Genomic DNA, 23,606 nt, shown 5'->3' with positions numbered 1-23,606 from the left:
TTCTGGAGTTTCTCAGTGATCTGGGCGATGCTGCGTGCGATGGCCAGAGTGCGCCTGGTGCGGAGCCACTGGGACTGGGGCCTACCTAACACGGACTGGGAGGACATCACACACTGTCCTCTTGAATGTGCATGGAACCCCTTTTCTTCCTCTCTTGGATTTCCACAGTTTTACCAAACCTCAAAGGCACATATCCTTGCCCTGAGTCTGAGGAACGAGATCACTATCCAATTGTACTTGGTTTAGACTAACATTTCTTCTTACTCAGCAGCTGTCCTGCCTGTTCTAGTTAGCAGGCCTGCTTTTGCGTGGGAGTCCCCAGACATCAGGCCTGTCAGCTGCACTCTCTTTGTATATCATCATACTGTGGCTGGGCACTCACAAAGGTCAATAATTTTAGGGAATAATAATAAAAGAATTTTTACCAGGCCTTACAGCAGAAACTAATATAGTGTAGCAAATTTTGACATCTTAATTTTCTTCCATTAGATAAAACCATTATGTAACTAAGCTTAACATCATTAAACTATTCTAAGAAGGGTCAAAATGTAGGAGCCATGCACATATAAAAAGTCTGCAACTCAGCCTCTGCTTGGATACTTAAGCTCCATCTATAGTCTGGCTGTTTCATCATAAACTGAGTGAGAAATTCACTGCTAAATCGAGAGTTATTTTTGGGCAAACTTTCCCAGGGAACAGGCCTCTTTCGGTTTGAAATATCAAATGGTATAAGTTGTCTAATCCCAAGTAAGGCATGGAGGACACACGCCTCTCCCTGTAACCTAGTCACGATTTGTTGTGTAAATAAAAACAATGCTCTAAGTCCTCTGCATTTATTAGATCTAATAGGAACAACACTGATGGGCAGATATTATTATTTCCATTTTACACACGAGGAAAAGGCAAAGAAGTTAAGTAACGTTCCCAAGCTCATAGCACTAGAAAGAATAAGCAAGAATTCAAAGGTCAGCCTTTCAAACCCCAGAACCTTTGCTTTGTACAATCCATCAAGCTGCACTATGGTGTAGTGGTTAAGAACATTGACGTGGGAATCAGAATGATCTGAGTTCGAATTTGGGCTTTATCACAGTGTTTGTCCCTGGGCCTCAGCATCCTCATACAAACAAGGGGCATAATTACAGCACTTGACTCATGGAGTCTGGGAGAATTAAACACTGCATGTGGAAAACTCGGCTGAGGGCCTGACTTTTGGAAGTGGTAACCACTGTGTTTACAGCTCCTAAGCGATGCCAAAGGGATTAGCAGAGTTAGAACATGTCCCATGAACTCACATCTAGGTCTTTTCAAAGTCTGTGATGTTGACCTGAGCTGCCTAGAAGATGTGTGCATGGGTCAGAGTGGGCCCAGGGGCGGAAGTCAGCTATATCCAAACTGCTTTTCTCACCCGACACCCCATCTCCCTAGTTAAAGGTGATCACTGAAATAGAACTAATTTCCTGGGACTCCATGTTTGGGTCCCCTTCCACAAACACTCCTTTCATGGAAGCCATCTTTCTCTCTCTCCCTTGGATTTCCCCTCTGGGGTCCCCTTCCACACTCTCATGGAAGCCTGTCTTCCCCTCCTAAACTCCATCTCTCTCTGTTCCCTTCCACTCAGTGTGGAAGCTGCTTTCCTCTCCTGGATTCCATCTTTCTGGATTCTGTCACTCAGTGTGAGTTAGCAGTTTCTTTCTCTGTCCTTCTCCTGTTTCTCTCTCTCTTTAAATAAAATCACTTTCTACAACAACAACAACAACAACAAAAAAGAACTAATTTCCCTCTACAGGGATCAGAACATTATGGCACTGTACTTAAATGTCCTTATTCTCCTAAAAGGCCTTTATGGTTGTTCAATGCAATCTTCAGTGTTAGAAGCTAATGATGAGGTCAAATCTTAGCAAACCCATTCAATTTCAGTTTTCAAACCAAAAACTTTCCAAGCTCCACCTTGGTTACTGCATCTGGCCACCTGGCACCCCTGATGCTGCCTTCCATCCTGTGACTGTGGATGACGAGCCTGCTGCAAGCACCTGGCTGTGACCCCAGCACCCACATTAGATAACCCTCCTGTGATGCTTGCCTTTCGCTTTGACCAGTTTTTACTCATTTGGTATTTAATACTCTTTCTGAGCTTTACTGTAGATAATTTAATAAGGTAGGGTTTGTTCCTTCTCTTTCAACACCCTGGTTTTTTTTTTTTTTTCTTGAAGCAGCATCTCACTCTATCATCCAGATTGGAGTGCAGTGGTGCAATCTCAGCTCACTGTAACCTCTGCCTCTGGGCTCAAGCCATCCTCCCATCTCAGCCTCCCAAGTAGATGGGACTACAGATGTATGCCTCCGCGCTCAACCAGTTTTTGTAGAGGTGGATTTCTTCATGTTCCCCAGGCTGGTCTGGAACTCTTGAATTCAAGTGACCCTCCTGCCTCAGCCTCCCTCCCAAAGTGCTGGGATTACAGGCACGAGCCACTGCACTCAGCCACTACCCTGGTATATAAGGTAGCAAAATGTGTATATTTTAGTAGCTAAAAAAGATTTGGGAAAACAGTAGAATTCATCTTTCTCTGAGAAGAAAGTGCTTAGAGCACCGCCTGGCACAACATAAGGACAATATATATGCTTGTTACATGGAAATGTTAAATAAATAAGGGAATAAAAAAGTTCTAAATGGAGGCTTTGGAGCTATTTCACTAAAAGTAAAATTCAGAACTGTTTACCAGGAAAGTCAACAATATCTCCTATTTATGCAATAAAACATAGAAAAGAGCGCAGAGAAGGAAAGGTCTCCAGCAATTCCCCTCCCCCACATCGCCAGGTTTCCCTCTTGTGCTGACTCCCACACATGCTGCTGTTTCTTGTGTCTTTTTTTTTTTTTTTTTTTTTTGAGACGGAGTTTCCCTCTTGTCACCCAGGCTGGAGTGCAATGGCGGGATCTCGGCTCACCGCAACCTCCGCCTCCTGGGTTCAGGCAATTCTCCTGCCTCAGCTTCCTGAGTAGCTGGGATTACAGGCACGCGCCACCATGCCCAGCTAATTTTTTGTATTTTGAGTAGAGACAGGGTTTCAATATGTTGACCAGAATGGTCTCGATCTCTTGGCCTCGTGATCCACCCGCCTCGGCCTCCCAAAGTGCTGGGATTACAGGCTTGAGCCACTGCTCCTGGAGTGGAAAAACACTCAATCCCACTTCTCTTCAGGTGCTGTCTCATCTTCTCTCCTCTGTCTCCCAATTCTTCTTTCCATTCTCTCTTGAACTCACTTTGATCAGCCTTTCACCCCCACCACACCATCAAAAGGCAAAGGTCACCAACGATCTCACTGCTAAATCCAAAGGTCAGGGCTGGGTTGTTATTCATGAGACCCACAGCAGCCTTTCCTCCCCTCCCTGGTCAGCTGGCCTCGTGTCTCCACAGCCACTGCCTCTTGGGCTCCATGTCTGACTCAGCCTGCGCCCATAACTCTCCACGTTGGTCTCTGTTCTCTCTACTGATTCTCTGGGTATTCAATCTGGGCTGACTTTAAACACTATCTGAATGCTGCTGACTCTCCAGTTATAAGTGCAGCCTGGGTCTCCTCCCTGGTCGTAGGTAGTCAACAAGACCTATTTGGCCAAAGATAAACTCCTGATGGTCCCCCAACCTGCCCTCCCGTGACTCTGCCCATTCTAGAAAGGGCAAACATGATCCTTCTAGTTGTTTAGGGCAAACACCTTGCTGTCATCTGGGCCACTGTCTTTCTCTCGTGTCCCATCCCCATTGATCTGATTAGCCCTGCGCTCAGGCCTTGGCAGATTCCATCACTTCCTACAGCTCCACTGCAAACATTCTTCTCCACGTTGCCAGCTCCCTTAACTGAATTCTGTCAATCATCTCGTCTATGGGATGTGACACTAGGCCCTCAGTGTCCCCTTCAGGTCCGAGACTGCTAGGAGTGTCACCCATGGGGCCACTCCCCAGGAACCATCCTCAGCCAAAGACAAACAGCCTTAGCCAAGGTTCTGACCCCTCCCCGGAGCAGCGCACATCCCAGGCCTGGCCCCAGTGGGGCTATAAAGCCCAACCCCCTTGCCTATTCAGACTTTCTCTCAAGGACCATTCTGGCCCAGAGCTTCCCCCAAGATCATCTGAGGACTCTGTTGTCTCCTCTGCCACATCCTGCCTCCCTCACTCCGTCACAGGTGCCACTCCCATAGGCACAGTCCCACAAGCTTCCTGAAGACAAATTTCATCCAGAGTCTGTTTTCCAGGGAACTTGACCTAACATTTCTTCCAACTGGTCCTCTTCCTGTTCCCAATATGGCAGAGTAAGCCCGTTAAAACAAAGGTCTATTCCTGTCGTTCCTCTGCCAAACATCAAGAAGCTTCCATTTCACTCAGAGTCAAGGACAGCATGACCTGTGTCCTGATGTGAGAGCCCCTCATGTCTCTGACTCAGTCCCCATGGACTCTCCCCTTTCCACTGTACTGCAGCCACAGTGGCCTCCTTGGCCTGCCTGGACCAGACCAGCCTCCTACCTCAGGCCCTTGGCATGTGCTGCTCCTGCTGCCTGGGATAAGCATCCCCCGATGTCCACACAGGTGAGCCCCCACTTCCTTCAGGTCTGTATGCAGACATCACCTTCTCAGGGAGGCCTCCTGGGCCATTCTATTTACAGGTTCAAAGCCCCATCTTTCACAGCTCCTATCCCCTCCTGCTTTCATCTTTCTCTTTAGCACCTGCCCCCATCTAACATGTGCTGTGTTTCACTCATTCATCATGTTTACTGCCTGTTCTTCCACAAGGTATGTGCTCCACATGGGCAGAGATCTTGTACTGTGCATTGCTGGATGCCTAGAGCCTAGATTGTCCCTGGCGTGGAGTGCACAGTGAATACCTCTTGAATAAATGAATTTAGAAATGTATCTATTTCCTTCAGTTCACCTAACTGCAATCAGATTCTCATTTATGGTTTACATCCATGTAGTTTAAGTATCATAAAGCCACGAACAACATACCTGGGCTACAATGTCTATGATTCTGCCCTTGATGTGGACATCCTCCAGAGGAACCAAGTTCCCAGAGGCATCCTGGAGGCCAGCCTTGGTGCTGCTGCTGGAAGTTTTGGCATCTGGTAACTGATAATCTAAACATTAAAAATGTTTCCATTAGCTTTCAAAACCATCCCTCTCTATTTTTTGTGATTTTTATCTTTATTCCTCTCCATGCCTTCAGGCATTATATTTTAGGGAAAATAGACAAATAGCATTTTATGATTTTCAATAGCTAATTCTGAAAAGCAAGTGAATGCACATGAGAAAAATGGGAGTTGCCCTCTGCCTTTTTTTTTAGACAACATCTCACTCTGTCACCCAGGTGGGAGTGCAGTGGGACAATCTCTGCTCATAGTAGACTCGTCTTCTCTGGCTCAGATGATCCTCCTGTCACAGCCTCTGGAGCAGCTGGGACTACAGGTGCACACACCACCATGCCCAGCTAATTTTTTGGTGTTTTTTGTAGAGATGAGGTTTAGCCATGTTGCCCAGGCTGGTCTTGAACTCCTGGACTCAGGGATCTACCTGCCTTGATCTCCCAAAGTGCTGGGACTATAGGCGTGAGCCACCATACATGGCCTGCTTTTTTTTTTAAAGACACATCTGCTTAATTTTTTTTCTTTTCTCCTTTTTTTTTTGGTAGAGATGCGGGTCTCACTATGTTGCCCAGGCTGGTTTTGAACTCCTGTGCTCAAGTAATCCTCCTGCCTCAGCCTCCCGAGTAGCTGGGACTACAGGCATATGCCCTTCTGCGTTTTTAATGTAGAGACTATGGCGTGTCCTCTTGAAAATTTAGCATTACTTGACATACATTTAAACATACACACAAATACAAAGAGGTCTTCAGACTGTCTCGAATGTGGCTGAAGCCTGAATCCAGGTGTCTGCGTTCCCTGGTTTGTAATGTAGAAAGGCTCAGTCACTATCATTTATGGTACTACATAAGCATTCTGGCATGACATGAAGCAACCTACGGAAGACTGAGTCAGCTCCTACGACAGCATATTGAAAAATGTTCACATCCTATTCTAAGTGGTACAAACATACAGATAAGGTTAGGAAATATAAATACATATCGTCTTACCAGATATTTCATTTAATGATTCCCAGAGAAAAAATTGGAGTCACCTCTGAGCATACATGAACTCACGCATTTCTGATAAAAAAGAATTTGAGCACGGCCAAAAGTGTTAATGTGTTTTTACAGTCCTACTAATTAATACTGTAATTGTTTGGGCTTGTGATAATCTGAAAAATGGACACCCTCTTGTATGTGCGTACTACAGCTGCTAACACATGCACCACACCTGACAATTTACTCAGTGCCTTCAATTTCCCCTTCAACCCTTACAGCAGTTCTGTCATGCGGGTACTGCTCTCATTCCCGTTGGAGAGAAGGTGGATTGCAAAATGTCATGCAGTTTTAAGACTGCAGGGTGGCAGGGCGACACTCAAACCCCAGGCTTCCTCACTCGACAGCGGGTCTGCTGTCTATTCTGCCCACCCCATTATATTTTCTGCACCATGACATCTTAGCAAGGTTCCACAGGTTTTAGCCTTGACTTTCACTGAAGAGGATAAGCTCACCTGCAATGTGTTAATGAAGTCACATGGAATTCTGAGACCGCTTAACCTTTCTCAAACATCCTGATTTTTATGTAAGCAAGATAAAAAAGGAAATAAGGCTGGGCATGGTGACTCACATCTGTAATCCCAGCACTTTGGGATGCCGAGGCAGGAGGATCACTTAAGGCCAGGAATTTGAGACCAGCCTGGGCAACATAGTGAGACCTTGTCTCTAAAAAAAAAAGTCACATATGGTAGTCCTAGCTACTTGGGAGGTTGAGTCAGAAGGATCATTTAAACCCAGGAGTTTGAGGCTGCAGTGAGTTTTGATCACACCACAGTACTCCAGCCTGGGGGACAGAGTGAGACCCTGTCTCAAAAAAAATTTATATTTATATTTTAAAATTAGTGCTTTATTTTGATATTAGGCAGGGGGCTTGACTGATGTTAACATTGAGAGAAATTTGTGGAAAACAATTTTGAGATTGAAAGAAAATAAAACACTTATGGATCATGTCATAGATATAACAAATGCAAATATACATTCCATTGAAAAAATATAACATTTGAGGTCTATACATATAATAACATAAAACAGCATTCAAGAAAATTGTCCTACCTTCAACCTTTGAAAAATCTGAAAACTCCGGTCTGTATTCCTCTAGTTCAGTATGATCACCAGGATGAAAGTCCTTTATTTGATCTCCAGGCATGGAAAATTTAATAATATATTTCATTTTAACCTGATTGGTTTTATAGACAACAAATTCATCATCCTAGAGAAAACAGAAATCAGTAGGTGATTAACAAGAGCAACAAAAAGCCTGTATTGGCAGATGTTTTCGTAAAAGCATGCTTGCTAGTTTAGAATATGTTGAATTGATGTGGTAAATATATAACAATTATTTAAACTTAAGCATATTTAATGAAAATAGGAACAAAAATCTGAGGCTCTTCTTTGAGCATTCAAGACCTTCTTTGCATGTTCCTTGATATGAAAATACCTCAAAGTCTGTGGTGACAGAGGTTGTTTGTGAAACTCCATGCACACTGTCGTAGCCTGGTGGTGCTTCAGTTAAGGAAAAGTCCTTCTTGTGTAAGTCCATACACTTCCCGAGGGCTACATCACAAATGAGCAGGAGTCTGGTGCCATCTGTCTCTCCCGGGTGTGAGTACTTGATACTTGTACTGCATGTGAAAGGAAATAAACATATATTTATAGCTTACAGTGACCTGTCAATAACATTTTATTGCATAAACAGGAAATATTATTGAAAGACTTTCCTGGTAAACTGTTCTAAACTTTCCTGTTATTGAAATATCTCCAAAGACTCAACGTAGAACTTTATTATATACTTATTTATCTAATATTTCTTTTTCTTTTTTTTAGACAGAATCTTGCTCTGCTACCCAGGCTAGAGTCATTGCAGTCTCGAACTCCTGGGCTCAAGTGATTCTCCCATCTCAACCTCGTGAGTAGCTGGGACTGCAGGTTCGTACCACCATACCTGGCTAACTTTTTAAATTTTTTGCAAAGATGGGATCTGACTATGTTTCTCAGGCTGGTCTCAAACTCCTGGGTTCAAGTGATCTTCCCTCCTCAGCCTCCCAAAGTGCTGGGATTACAGGCATGAGCAATCATGCCTGGCCTATTTCACATTTCTATGTGACAAACATGTATATTGCCCTTATGTTTTCCTAGGCAGTGCTCAAAGCACTGTTCCCAGAGGGAAATGAATTCTACTGTTCTCCTCAGTCTTCATTAGCTACTAACATATACACATTTTGCTATCATAAATACCAGCATGATGAAAGAGAAGGAAAAGTCACCACCTTACTAATTAGGAAAAGGTAGATTTACTTCTGAGCACTAAAGCTCAGAAAGGAGTAGGGACTGTGAGTACCAAGTGAGTAAGAACTGGTCAAAGGGAAAGATGAGCTCTCACAAAGCCTCCTGAATGGAAAAACAAACACTTCAAATGATATCCACATGAGAAATGTTTTATCTTTCTTCGGGAATCAGCAGCTTTAATAAGGCAACTCTTTTTTTTTTTTTTTTTTTGAGACGGAGTTTTGCTCTTGTTACCCAGGCTGGAGTGCAATGGCGTGATCTCGGCTCACAGCAACCTCCGCCTCCTGGGTTCAGGCAATTCTCCTGCCTCAGCCTCCTGAGTAGCTGGGATTACAGGCATGCGCCACCATGCCCAGCTAATTTTTTGTATTTTTAGTAGAGACGGGGTTTCACCATGTTGACCAGGAAGGTCTCGATCTGTTGACCTCGTGATCCACCCACCTTGGCCTCCCAAAGTGCTGGGATTACAGGCTTGAGCCTGCGCCTGGCCAATAAGGCAACTCTTGCTACTAGGAGCACAGGCTAGGACACACCTTTGGGGACAACACTTTGGAGATGCATCTCTGTTTTTTAAAGATCAAGTTCAAAATGCAAAAGTGTGGCCAGATGACCCTTCTTCGTTTCACCCACTGGAAAAAAAAATATTCCTTCTATAACCCCATTCCTTCTATAACCCTCTCCCCTTTGGAGAGCTCGTTCCCTGCAACTTACATGCACGCTTCTTCCTTCTCATTAAGCCCCATCCTGGCCTTCTCCCTGGAGCTCTCTCTACTCCTTCCTAGCTTATCACGCTCTGGCAGAGGAGGTCAGTGACTGTCTCTTCTGCCTCATTTACTCTTTAATCCACTGCTATTTGGCTCAATTCACATCTAAAAATTTTTACTTTGATGTATTGTGCATAGGGAAAAGCATTTATAATACACATATTTAAAGAATAATAAGATAAATATCCATATAGCTACTGCTTAGCTTAAGAACTGGAACATCCCTAAAACTTTCATGCTGCCCCACAGCTCACCTCTCCTACCCAGAGGTAATCTGATCACTGTCTTGATTTTTGTGTATATTATTTTTATTCCATGAAGAGCCACAAAGGGGACCCTGGTAGGTGGGAGAGGTTTTACTGTGTCCCCTTTTTGTAAATATCAGTCTTCTTTTTTTTTTGAGACATGCTCTTGCACTATTTCACCCAGGCTGGAGTGCAGCGGTGCAATCAGAGCTCTCCACAGCCTTAGCCTCGTGGACTCAAGCAATCCTCCCACCTCAGTCTCCTGAGGCTGGGACTACAGGTGTGTACCACTGTACCTGGCATAATTTTAAAAACATTTCTGTAGTCATGGGGTCTCACTATGTTGCCCAGGCTGGTCTTGAACTCTTGGCCTCAAGAAATTTTTCCACCTTGGCCTCCCAAAGGGTTGGGATTATTGGCTTGAGCCACAATGCCTGGCCTATTTTCTTTCATAGTATTAACGCACAGATATATGTCTGGCAATAATGTAATGTATACTTTGCTTGTTTTTGAGCCTTGCACATACAGGCATACCTTGTTTTATTGTACTTTGCAGATATTGCTTTTCTTTTTTCTTTTTTTAACAAATTGATGGTTTGTGGCAACCCTGTGTAGACCAGGTCTACTGGTGCCATTTTTTCTTCTTTAAACAGAATGTGCTTCCTTTGCGTCTGTATGTCACATTTTGGCAATTCTCACAATGTTTCAAACCTTTTCATTTTTATTACAGCTATAATGGCGATGTGTGGTCAGTGATCTGTGAGGTCACGACTGCAATTGTTTTGGGGTGCGATGAACTGTGCCCAGATAAAGTGGTGAGCTTGTTAAATGTTTTGTGTGTTCTGACTACTTCACTGACCAGTGGTTTCCCCAGCTCTCTCCTTCTTCTCTGGCCTCCCTATTCCCTGAGATACAATGATACTGAAATTAGGCCAGCTAATAACCCTACAGTGGCCTCTAAGTGTTCATGTGAAAGAGAGGGTCACATGTCTCTCACTTTAAATCAAAAGCTAGAAATGATTAAGCTTAGTGAGGAAGGCATGTTGAAAACCAAGACAAGTTGAAAGTTAGGCCTCTTGTGCCAAACAGTTATCCAAGTGGTGAACGTAAAGAAACAATTCTTGAAGGAAATTGAAAGTGCTACTCCAGTGGAACACAGGAATGATAAGCGTAACGGCCTTATTGCTGATATGAAGAAAATTTTAATGGTCTGGATAGAAGATCAAACTAGCCACGATATTCTTTTAAGTCTAATGCAGAGCAAGGCTCCAACTCTGTTCAATTCTATGAAGGCCCAGAGAGGTAAGGAAACCATAGAAGGAAGGCTTGACGCCAGCAGAGGTTGGCTGAGGTTTAAGGAAAGAAGTCGTCTCCATGACATAAAAATGCAAAGGGAATTAGCAGGTGCTGATGTAGAAGCTGCAGCAAGTTTTCCAGAAGGTCTAGCCAAGAGCATTGATGCAGGTGGCTTCACTAGACAACAGATTTTCCATGTAGACCAAACAGCCTTCTAGGAAGAAGATGCCATCCAGGACTTCCATAGCTAGAGAGGAGTCAATGGCTGGCTTCAAAGCTTCAGATGACAGGCTGACTCTTGTGAGGGACTAAAGCAGCTGGTGACTATAAGCTGAAGCCAGTGTTCACTTGCCATTCAAAAAAATCCCAGGGCCCTTAGAATTGTGCAAAATCTACTCTGTCTGTGCTCTATAAATGGAACAACAAAACCTAGATGACAGCACATCTCTTTACAGAATGGTTTGCTGAATTTTAAGCCCAATGTAGATATTTACTGCTCAACAAAAAAGTTTCCTTTCAAAATATGACTGCTCATTGACAAAGTGCCCAGTCATCCAAGAGCTCTGATGGAGAGGTACAAGGAGTTTGCTGTTTTAATGCCTGCTAACACAACTTATTCTGCAGCCAGGGATCAAGGAGTAATTTCAGGTTTCAAGTTTCATTATTTAAGAAATACGGCCAGGTATGGTGGCTCATGCCTGTAATCCCAGAACTTTGGGAGGCCAAGGTGGGTGGATCACGAGGTCAGGAGATCAAGATCATCCTGGCCAACATGGTGAAACACCGTATCTACTAAAAATAAAAAAAAAAAAATTAGCTGGGCGTGGTAGTGTATGCCTGTAGTACCAGCTACTCGGGAGGCTTAGGCAGGAGAATTGCTTGGACACAGGAGGCAGAGACTGCAGTGAGCTGAGATCATGCCACTGCACTACAGCCTGGGCAACAGTGCACGACTCTGTCTCAGAGAAAAAAAAAAAGAAAAAGAAATACATTTTGGGCCAGGTGCAGTGGCTCATGCCTGTAATCCTAGCACTTTGGGAGGCTGAGTTGGGTGGATCATCTGAGGTCAGGAGTTTGAGACTAGCCTGACTAATATGATGAAACTTTGTCTCTACTAAAAATACAAAAATTAGCCAGGCATGGTGGCTACTTTATAATATGCTTGTAATCCCAGCTACTTGGGATGGTGAGACAGAAGAATTGCTTGGACACAGGAGGCAGAGGTTGCAGTGAGCTGAGATTGTGCCATTGCACTCCAGCCTGGGCAACAAGAGTAAAACTCCATCTCAAAAAAAAAAAAAGGAAATACATTTTGGCCAGGCATGCCTGTAATCCCAGGAGTCTGAAGTGGGATGATCACTTGATTCCAGGGGTTTGAGGTTACAGGGAGCTATGGTTGCATCTTACTGTACTCTCACCTGGGCAAGGATGGAGAAAGACCCCCAACTCTAAAAAATATATACATTTTGTAGGGCTATAGCTGCCATAGACAGTGATTCCTCTGATGGATCTGGACAAAGTAAATTGAAAACCTTCTGGAAAGGATTTGCCATTCTCCTTGCCCTTAAGACCATTTGATGAGTTATGGGAGAAGGTCACCATATCAGTATTGACAGGAGTTTGAAAGAAGTTTACTCTAACTATCCTGGGTGACTTTGAGAGGTTCAAATTTCAGTGGAGGAGGTCGCTGTACATTTGGCAGAAACAGCAAGAGAACTAGAGTTAGAAGAGGAGCCTGAAGAGGAGACTGAATTGCTTCAATCTGATGATCCAACTTGAATAAATGAGGAGTTGCTTCTTATGAATGAGTGAAGAAAGTGGTTTCTTGAGATGAAATCTATTCCTGCTGAAGATGTTGTGAATGTTGTTGAAATGACAACAAAGGATTTTGAATATTATATAAACTTAGTGACAAAGCAGCAGCAGTGTTTGCGATAATTGACTCCAATTTTCAAGGAAGTTCTACTGCAGGTAAATGCTAACAAATAGCATCACATACTACAGACAAATCTTTCATGAAAGGAAGAGTCAATTGCTGAGGCAAACTTCACTGTTGTCTTATTTTAAGAAATTGCCATAGCCACCTCAACTTCCAGCAAACACCACCCTCATCAGTCAGCAGCCATCAACACTAAGACCTTCCACCAGCAAAAAGACAATGACTCACTGAAGGCTCAGATGATCACTAGCATTTTTAGTAATAAAGTATTATTTTTAAATTAAGGTATGTACATTTTTTACACACAATGCTATTGCACACTTAATAGACTAGAGTGTAAACCTTTTACACTCATTGGGAAACCAAAATGTGCGTGACTCACTTTATTGCAATACTTGCTTAATTGCATTAGTGTGGAACCAGACCCTCAATATCTCCACGCTATGCCTCGTATAGCAACTTCTGCTCCACTAAGGTCCTAAGGCTCGTCCATTCAATGTGTAGCCACAGTCCATTTCTTTAAACTTCAGGATAGGACTTCATGTAGAACTCCACCAAAATTTATGGATCCATTCCACTGTCAATGGACGTCTGCACCATTTCGTGTTCTGTTATTACAGTGATCTCTCTCTCTTTTTTCATTTTTCTTTTCTTTTTTTTTTTTTTTTAAAGAGATGGGGTCTGGCTTTGTCTCCCAAGTTGGATATAGTGGTGCAACCACAGCTCACTGCGGCTTTGGGCTGCTAGACTCAAGCAATCCTCCTGCCTCAGCCTCCTGAGCAGCTTGGACTTCAGGTGTGTACCACCATGCCTGGCTAATTAAAAAATGTTTTTTTCAGAAATGGGGTCTTGCTGTGTTGCCCAGGCTAATCTCAAACTCCTGGACTTGAGCAATCTTTCTGCCTCAAACTCCTGAGTAGCTGGGACTACATGTGTCTGCCACTACACTCAGCTCATTTTCTGAGACAGGGTCTTGCTCTATCACCCAGGCTGGAGTGCAGCGGTGTGATCCCAGCTCACTGCAATCTCCGTCTCCTGAGTTCAAGTGATTCTCCTACTTCAGCCTCCCAAGTAGCTAGGACTACACATCTCCCCCACTATGCCCAGGTAATTTTTATATTTTTAGTAGAGATGGGGTTTCGCCACATTGGCCGGGCTGCTCAAACTCCTGACCTCAAGCAGTCTACCCGCCTAGCCTCCCAAAGTGCTAGGATTATAGGCATGAGCCTCTGTGCCTGGCCCCAGCTCATTTTCTTTGCTATTAGGTTTCCATTCATGCATTTTGCCCATCTGCTTATAGGGTTGCTTGTTTCTTTCTTATTGATTTGTAGGAACTCTTTAAATATCCTGGCTCACTATCCTTTGCCTTGGGCTTGAACTCAGTCTCCATCTTTTAATTAGCTCTGCAATCTTAGGCAAGTTGCCTGACCTCCCTGAGTCTGTTTCCTTGCATAAAATGATGTCACAATACCAATTATGAGGTTGGCAGATGATGTACATGGAGTTCTTCTCACTGTGTTGCCCACACTGGACTGCAGTGGCATAATCATAACTCACTCCAGCCTTGAACTCCTGGACTTGAGTTACCCTCCCGTCTTAGCCTCCCTAATAGCTAGAACTATGGGTTCTATTCGTGCTACCATGCACAGCCAATTTTTAAATCTTTTCTTATAGAGGTGGGGTCTCGCTATGTTGCCTAGGCTGGCCTTAAATTCCTGGGCTCAAGCAATCCTCCTGCCCTGGCCTCCGAAAGAGCTGGGATTACAGTGTGAGCCACCATGTCTGGCCCAAAGGCAGATTTAAACATTATCAAGGATGTTGAAGATGAAACAGTATTCCAGGCATCTATAACAGAGAAATCTGTGTTTTGGGTGAGAAACTCCCTCATCAAGAAAAGACAGAAGAAAACACACAGCAAGAAAACTCAGTAACGATTCTGTGATTAAGGATCAAACATACCTGAGCGAATCACTGAAATAAATCCCACTTCCAAGGTTTCCGATATCTGTTCTTTGCACACCACGATCCTCCACTACTTTGGGCAAAAGCAACCCTCTGAAAAGACAAGGGCAGGATAAGGTGTAAGTCCAATGTTGACAGCATCCTCCCTCGCTCCCAACTTTGGCAGGTTCCTCCTGAACTTCTGGCTTCCAGAGAACTCCCCAATCGGGGTGACGCCATGGTTGTTTCTGGGAACACAGGTAAAGGGGGATTTCTGCCTTTTATTAGATAAATATCTATTCTTTGAATTTTGCATTAGGAGATTGAATGAACTTAGTAAAATGGCTTTTGGGTTTTTGTCCTACTTAGAAAGCTCATCCCTACTTAAGGACTATTTTAAAAAGATTCTCCCACTTTTCATTTAGCATACTTTTATGGTTTGATCTAAATATTTAAATATCTGTTCCATGTAGAGCACACATATGAGAAATGAGGTAAGGGTCGAACTTTACATTCTTTCCTTGTGGTCACCCATTTATCTCTATATGTAGTATTGAAGGACTTGTCTTTCTTCCACAGAGATAAGATCTACTAGTATCGTATCCTAAATCTTCTGTGTTTTTAATTTTAGTATCACCCTCATTAGGCTTCTTTTCCAGAATTATTCCAGTAATTGCAAAATTAAAAAAAAATATATGTGTTGTAGAATCAGCTTTTCATTTCTTTAAAAAAATCTTGTTGGTAATTTTATCAGGAAAGCACTAAATTTATAGATTAATCCAAGAAAAACCGGCATCCTCTGATTAATGCAAGTTGTCTTTTGAGTCCCTCAGTAGCAGTTTAATGGATTTTTGTTTTTCCTTTTTTTCCCCGGGTGGATCTTGTATGTTTCTTAAGTTTCTTCTAAGAACTTATAGAATCTAAATTCTCCTGTGACTTCAGTTTCAGCCTGAATATTAAGTAGTAATTCAAAGCAAACAGAATCTTAGAGTTATGTTTCAAATAAATAAGTCACGCTGTCTGGTGCACACTCTAACTTCTGGACTCTTCTCTTTAAATACTGGGCTATCCCGAGATTAGATACACATGGAAGAGTTATGAATATAGAATCACTTTTCTTCATATGATACAGTCTTCAAGAAGCAATTCATACCTATGTACTATATTTAAAATAATAAATACATAATTTTTAAAAATAGAGATGGGGTCTTGCTAGGTTTTCCAGGCTGGTCTTGAACCCTTGACCTCAAGTGATCCTCTTGCCTCAGCCTCCCAGAGTGCTAGGATTACAGGTGTGACCCACCATACCCAGCCATAAATACATAATTTAAATTACACACTCAATTACAAATTATTACACAATTATAAAGTGTGTAATTTTCTTCCAGAATGCAGTAAACTAGTTGATTTTAACTGAAAAGACTCATGTAATAAAGAAAAGAGTAGGGGCCGGGTGCGGTGGCTCAAGCCTGTAATCCCAGCACTTTGGGAGGCCGAGGCGGGTGGATCATGAGGTCAAGAGATCAAGATCATCCTGGTCAACATGGTGGTCTCTACTAAAAATACAAAAAATTAGCTGGGCATGGTGGCTCATGCCTGTAATCCCAGCTACTCAGGAGGCTGAGTTAGGAGAATTGCCTGAATCCAGGAGGTGGAGGTTGTGGTGAGCGGAGATCGCGCCATTGCACTCAAGCCTGGGTAACAAGAGCAAAACTCCATCTCGAAAAAAAGAAAAGAGTAGGGAAAAAAAAGTAAAATATCTCACATTTGTGAGGTTGAAAATTTTGAGAAATAAAGATGGCGACTCTTACCGACACAAGATTCCCACGATGTTTCGCACAGGAGAACCATGCAACAAGGGCCTCACATTGCCAAGTCTGCTCAAAAACTCTGTGGTTTCATTCACTCTGCCAACTCTAAATATCTGCAAGAAATCCACTGGGCTCTTACTGTAAGAATTAGAAGAAAAGCCTTTAGATTACATAATTGAAAACAAAACAAAGAATCATTATAGCAGAAGAAAGCCCAGAAGGGTCCAAATGTCCATTATTGGGAAACGGATTCAATGAGCCACAACACAGCGTATCTTGGAAGTATTATGCAGCTATTAAAAAAATCAAATTTTTCAAAAAAACAAGGATATGTGGTAAAGTGTACAGTAAAATATAAACTTTAAAAGTTGATTACAAAACTTTATACATAGTATAATCCCAATTTTGTCAAATATATAATACATAGAATATATTGTTCTTGCTCTGGGTGACAGAGCAAGACCATGTCTCTTAAAAATAATAAAAATAAAAAAGAATGCAACTTCTAGCCTCTCACAGTGGCTCAGGCCTGTAATCTCAGGACTTTGGGAGGCCACGGCAGGTGGATCACCAGAGGTCAGGAGTTCGAGACCAGCCTGGCCAACATGGTGAAACTCCGCCTCTACTAAAAATACAAAAATTAACAGGGTGTGGTGGTGCATATCTGTAGTCCCAGCTACTTGGGAGGCTGAGGCAGGAGAATCACTTGAACCCGGGGGCAGAGGCTGCAGTGAGCTGAGATCGTGCCACTGCATTCCAGCCTGGTGACAGGGTGAGACTCCATTTCAAAAAAAAGTTATCAAATACGTAATTTTAAGTGTTTAGAAACCAGTCAGGTTTGAAGAGAGTGTTGTCAACAAAGGCCTCTCTTGGGAGGTGACATTTATTGGTGGCACCATAAACTGTGTATTAAGACCTCACTGGTTATTATGGGTTGGATGCCGCAGGAGTGGAGGACATCTGGAAGGACACTGTAGATGGGATAAGGTGACCTGGACTAAAGAGGGCGGCAGAGTGAATGAAAGTGAGATAACGGATGAAGGACACTTTGAAGGCAGAATTGACAGAACATGGGATTGTGGGGATGAGGGGCAGAGAGACCCCACACTAGTTCTGAGTGGGTAGCTAAGATGGGCAATAGCAGGGGGGACTGGGGTATGGCGGAGGGCAGCGCTGTGGTGGGAGGAAGGGCACATCTTCCCAACCCCACGTCCAGCAGCCTCAAGTCAGTACCTTCACATTAGCTATGGTGGGAGTATTTGCTCCCCAGAGCTCAGCAAATATTCCACACCAGGACTTTTCCTCTACACAGCTGGCTAACCAGCAACACCCGCCCCGCAGGGTGAGCAGCACTGGGATGATTCGGGCTAGGTTATGGTCTACACCCAAATGTTAACAGTGGTCATATTATTTCTGGGTTATCTCTGGGTGGTGAGATTTTGAGTGATTTTTTCCTTCATATTTTTAGATATTTTCTAAGCTTTTAGCAAAGAATATGTGTTTTATAACTAGAAAAAATAATATAAAGAAATCATGATTAGTGAAACGAAATGAAGAAAATCTAACTTTTCACAGCAGCAGGATCTTTCCTTAGTCACACTTTAGCTGTGTGACTGCTTTTGTATTTGGGGGGTGGGGTGGCTCACCAAGGGCTTGCTCAGGTAGCCCTGGAGGGCTGAACTGCAGCTGCCACACGGGGGCTTGATATGGCTCTTCCTGTCTTTCTGGAAAAGCTTATTCCCCTCCCGATTCTACCTTCCTTGTCACTGGACTCTTAATTAGTGTATACACTAATATACACTAAGGGAGGATCAAAGGTCAAACCAAAAAGTCAAACCAATTTGATTACATATAAAAACAAAATCTGGAGAAGGTCTGTGGAAATGAATGTTTTTGAGGCAGAGTCTCGCTCTGTTTCCCAGGCTGGAGTGCAGTGGCATGATCCTGGCTCACTGTAACCGCACCTCCTGGGTCCAAGCTATTCTTGTGCCTCAGTCCCCGGAGTAACTGGGACCACAGATGTGTGCCACCACACCTGGCTAATTTGTGTATTTTTAGTAGAGATGGGGTTTCACCATGTTGCCCAGGCTGGTCTCCAACTCCTGACTTAAAGTGATCTGCCCACCTTGGCCTCCCAAAGTGCTGGGATTACAAGCGTCAGCCACCATACCTGGCTCAGATTTTTTAAAAATTAAAGTGAAATTCCAAAAAGATAAAATTAACCATTAAGTATACAATTCAGTGGTATTTAGTACAGAACATTGAAAATGTCATGTAATCATCACCTCTAGTTCCAAAATTTTTATTTGCCCAAAAGAAAACCCCATACCTTTTGGCTATCAGTCCCTATACTTCCCTCTCATGGTGCCAGGCAATTTGCTGTCTCTGTGGATTTACCTATTCTAGATATTTCATATAAATAGAATCATATAATATGTGGCTTCTTTTACCCAGCACAATATTTTTGAGGTCCACCCATTTGTAATATATGTCAGTACTGCATTCCTTTTTCATGGCTGAATAGCATTCTATTACATATATTTATCATGTTTTGTTTATCCACTCCCCTGTTGATGAACATTTGGGTTATTTCCACTTTTTGGCTGTTTTGAATAGTGTTGCTATGAATATTCATGTATAAGTACCTATTTGAGTACTTGCTTTCAAGTCCTTTGAGTATAGAACTAGGAGTGGAATTGGTGGTTCTTATCATAATCATATGTTTAATTTGTTGAGGAATCATCAAACAGAGGCTGCATCATTTTTCCCTCCCACTGGCAATGTGTGAGGCTTTCAGTCTCTCTACATCCTCACCAATGCTTATAATTTTCCATTAAACATAAATCATAGCTATCTTAGTGGGTGTGAAGTGGTTTTGGGAGTGGATTCTGAGGATGATCAAGGAAAGCAGAACATAGTTTTAGTTGGGTCTGAGTCAGGCCATAAGGTAAGAGTGGCTGGGTGTGGTTTTAATGGGGCTCTGGAAAACCAGCTCAACAACAGCAGCAATGCCCCTGCACAGCTCTGATTTGCAGCATTTGCTGATTTCCATGGTACAAATCCTCCCTATGTCCAATTTCAAGTTACCAATGGTTTAACAACCAGTTCGCCAAATCTCTTAAACGTTGACAACTGGCTCTTATAAGCTGCTATGTGCAGCTACAACTCACCACCCTTCGTTCGAAGGGCTGTGCCACGCTGACGAAGAGGAACTGCTGCAATGGAATGAACCACCAAGTCAACAAGAGTCAGTCCCATGCTTGAGAACAAACATGCACTGGAGTTTCTGAACTGAGAAGCTGGGCACAGACAGCTGCGGTGACCCTCAGGAGTGCTCACATCCAGTGAGGGCTCATCTGGACAGCTGGTCCATCATGTTTGTGTTACTGGAGAATGCACATCAGCACAGGACCCCGGGTATGCACAGTGAGGGCGCAAGTGTAGCTGGTATTTAGGAACGTGTTTTCCAGGTTTTCAGGTGCAGTTTTTCCTGCCACAGAGAGGCCACATTGGAAGATGCCATACACACATTTCTGCATGTTTAAATCTTAGTTTCAGGGGCTTTTTCTCTGAATAACCTACAAAATACAAACTGAAACACCTTTTGAATTAAAAATGTTAAATTTAATCTGCAACAAGATTAGGTAACCTTGAAGTCAGAGTGGAATATAGAGGGTGCTTTCAAGCACAGAATACTGCCCCAGGCACTATTATGAACACAGAAGAAAGTAATTTGTCAGCATACCACTGCTACTGTGGCTTGTTGCTGAAGATGAAATTATCTAGGTAATTACTGTGATCAGCTCTTTAACAGAGTCTCAAAGAGCATTATATCATAACGGATACTGAGATACTTCCTTTATGCTTACCTGTGATTATTCTGCAAAACCTCTTGTCTAACCCTGAGAAATTCTTCAGTATTCTTTTCAACATGCTCAATTTTACATCTCAAAGCTCGGTATTTGGCAAGGGACGGTGGGTTGGGTTTGGACAAATTAGTTTCACAGACATTAACCATGTCTCTTATTAGCTGTCGGTGGAAATAATATATAGATATATCAGAATCACCACATATCAAAATTCATATTACATTAATACTTTCTCAAAACGATGGGAAAAGTCCATTTCCCCCCAAAGCTTGTTTTACTTTATTCATTTCTGAGACAGGTCTTGATCTCACCCATGCTGGAGTGTAGTGGCATGACCACAGCTCATTGCAGCCTCAACCTCCTGGGTTCAAGCAATCCTCCTACCTTAGCCTCCTGAGTAGCTGGGACCACAGGTATGAGCCACCACTGCACTCAGCTTTCCCAAAAGCTTTTGATCAATATTTGCTATTAGTGGTGCATTAAAGTAGCTGGGTGCAATGGCTTATACCTGTAATCCTAGCACTTTGGGAGGCTGAGGCAGGAGGATTAGTTGTGGACAGGAATTCAAGACCAGCCTGGCCAAGATGGCGAAACCCCATCTCTACTGAAAATATAAAAAATTAGCCAGGCATGGTGGCATATGCCTGTAATCCCAGCTACTTGGGAGGCTGAGGCATGAGAATCATTTGAACCCAGGAGCACGTGGTTCAGTGAGCCGAAAACGCACCACTAAACTCCAGCCTGCGCAATAAAGCGAGACTGTCTCAAAAACAAAAAGTGAAAAAAGGTCAATATAATTGCCTTACTGATAGCACAATACATGATAGTGGTTGTAGAGTACATCAGCACAGCACATAATTGTTAATAAAGGGTTTTCATATACATTATTCATTTATTCCTCTCTAGGACACGGAGGTCGATTTTATTATCCTCATTGACAGAGGCTCTGCAATGTTAATCAATTGTTCAAGACCCCACAGTGAGGAGCAGACAGTGAACAAATGGGATCTCAGAACGCTGAGACCTCACATCCAATTGCTTCAACAATTCAGTAGGTGTGTTTGCTATGCCAGACACTGGATTAGGTTAGAAAGACAGATGAATAAGGCATGGGTTCCTTCCCTGAGTGGAAACCCAAGTATTCCTTTGTCTATTCCCAAATCCTGGAGCTTGGAGAAGGGAACTGCAGCCCCAGCGATGTGGGTTACGTTTAGTCTCTGGACTTGCTGCTTTCACATCTTATTGTTATTATGACTTTTTGAGATGGAGTCTCTCTCTGTCGCCCAGGCTGGAGTGCAGTGGCGCAATCCCGGCTCACTGTAACCTCCACCTCCTGGGTTCAAGCAATTCTTGTCGCTCATCTTTATGATCGTAGTATGGGGAGGCCCTTTCTAATTATAACTCAAACTCACCAGCCATAAAAGATCAATGCATTTTTCTGTATAAAAGCAAAAATCTTCAGTAGGTAGAAATAAAACAAGTTAACCACCACCACCACTAATAACAAAAAAACTCAAGTAAGCAAAGTAAAAAGACAAACAGGAAAATATCTGCAACTCATATCACAGAGGCTTACCCTCTAACACAGGAAGAACCCTTAAAAATCATGAAGAAAAACAGTAGAAACCAAAAGAACAAAGGACAGAAAACAGACAGTTTGCAGAAGGAGAAACAAATGGCCCATAGTTGTCTGGAAAGGTGTTCCAGACAACTTCGGCTCCTCGCAGCACTGAGGGATTACGTCTCATCCCTAAGGTTAGTAAAAGCATCTGAGTTTGACAAACATGCTCTTGGTAAGGCTCTGGGAAATAGAAACTCCTGTTCGAGAGTAGGTGGGCAAAAGAGTGCAGCGCTTAGGAGAGAATCAGCTAATATCTATCCTTGAAGCCAGCCCTTCTCGGACCCTTTCCTAGAGACAATCCTGTACAAGTGCAAAACAACAAACATACAAGGTTATTCACTGGGGCACTGTTTGTTGCAGCAAAATCTGAAAAGAATCCAAAGGCCCGGCAGTCAGGTACATCCCGCAATGCAGCACATCCCACAGTGGAATGTGAGAATGAGGGGCAGCTGCATCTAGGATACATGGAGAAAAGCAAGATGCAGAACAGCAAAGATAGTCTTTTTATACAAAAATGGGAATAAGAATTTATGTTTATAAGGTCGGGCACAGTGGCTCACGACTGTACTCCCAGCACTTTGAGAGGCAGAGGCAGGTGGATCACTTGAGGTCAGGAGTTCGAGACCCGCCTGGCCAGCATGGTGAAACCCCCATCTCTACTAAAAATACATAAATTAGCTGGGCATAGTGGCAGGCGCCTGTAATCCCAGATACTCAGGAGACTGACTCAGGAGAATCACTTGAACCCAGGAGGTGGAGGTTGTAGTGAGCCTAGATCATGCCAGTGCACTCCAGCCCAAGCAACAGAAAAAAAAAAGAATTTATGTTTATACATGTATTTGTATAAAGGAACTCTGAAGACAAAAAGAAATGAATAAAATTAGCTACCTGTGGAGTTGGAGAGGAGAATAGGGTGGAGTGAGCAGGGTAGAACAGGGATTTCTCTGAGTATATCTTTTTAACATAATTTTGCCTCTTTAATCATGGAGATGTATTATCTATTCAAAATATAAATTTAAAAGAAAATATATCTGAATGGGCACTACACATTCCCTCTTAGCAACACTGATGACTGAGATTACTTTTTTTTTTTTTTTTAGATGGAGTTTTGCTCTTATTGCCCGGGCTGGAATGCAGTGGCACGATCTCGGCTCACTGTAACCTCCGCCTTCCAGGCTAAAGTGATTCTTCTGCCTCAGTCTCCTGACCACCACACCCGGCTAATTTTTGTATTTTTAGTAGAGATGGATTTGGTCATGTTGGCTAGGCTGGTCTTGAACTCCTGACCTCAGGTGATCCACCTGCTTTGGCCTCCCAAAGTGTTGGGATTATAGGCATGAGCCATCACGCCTGGCCAACTGATATTCTTTATGTTTGATGTTAGGTAAATCACAGAATTTTAAATTTGGAAGGGTCTTATATCTTCTCATTGACCAGTTCCTTCCTTATTTTGGATTACTGATTCCTCTAGGAATCTGTTGAAAGTGATCATTTCCCAAACATGCAAAATTTCACATCTATAAACTCTGAAGTCTAGGATACGGATCTCTGATCTTGGCCCAATCCCTGCATGCACAGATGAGGCAATGCAGACCCAAAGAGTGACTTCAGCCTCGTCCAGGGCAGGGCTGGCTTCTGTGGATGCCTTCCTCTACTCACTGAGCCCGCTCCT

The 23,606-nt window shown here is 43.1% G+C and overlaps 1 protein-coding gene across 3 annotated transcripts in view; it reads right to left on the bottom strand.

Annotated features, from left to right (window-relative positions):
* Positions 1 to 23,606, bottom strand: part of PARP4 (poly(ADP-ribose) polymerase family member 4) — a 104,053-nt gene that overhangs the window by 52,480 nt on the left and 27,967 nt on the right. For all 3 annotated transcript variants that reach the window (XM_035302292.3, XM_035302291.3, XM_054256678.2), the window contains 6 exons: positions 20,314 to 20,474; positions 16,445 to 16,582; positions 14,652 to 14,747; positions 7,601 to 7,784; positions 7,216 to 7,372; positions 4,995 to 5,122 (listed from right to left, as the gene is read on the bottom strand). In XM_035302292.3, the coding sequence (XP_035158183.1) occupies positions 4,995 to 5,122; positions 7,216 to 7,372; positions 7,601 to 7,784; positions 14,652 to 14,747; positions 16,445 to 16,582; positions 20,314 to 20,474 (864 nt within the window). The remainder of the gene's footprint in view (positions 1 to 4,994; positions 5,123 to 7,215; positions 7,373 to 7,600; positions 7,785 to 14,651; positions 14,748 to 16,444; positions 16,583 to 20,313; positions 20,475 to 23,606) is intronic.

Source organism: Callithrix jacchus, chromosome 5 (assembly GCF_049354715.1).
Source record: "Callithrix jacchus isolate 240 chromosome 5, calJac240_pri, whole genome shotgun sequence".
Taxonomy (NCBI): Eukaryota; Metazoa; Chordata; class Mammalia; order Primates; family Cebidae; genus Callithrix; species Callithrix jacchus.
Note: the sequence above shows the minus strand (reverse complement) of the source record. Positions and strands in the feature narration are given on the sequence as shown.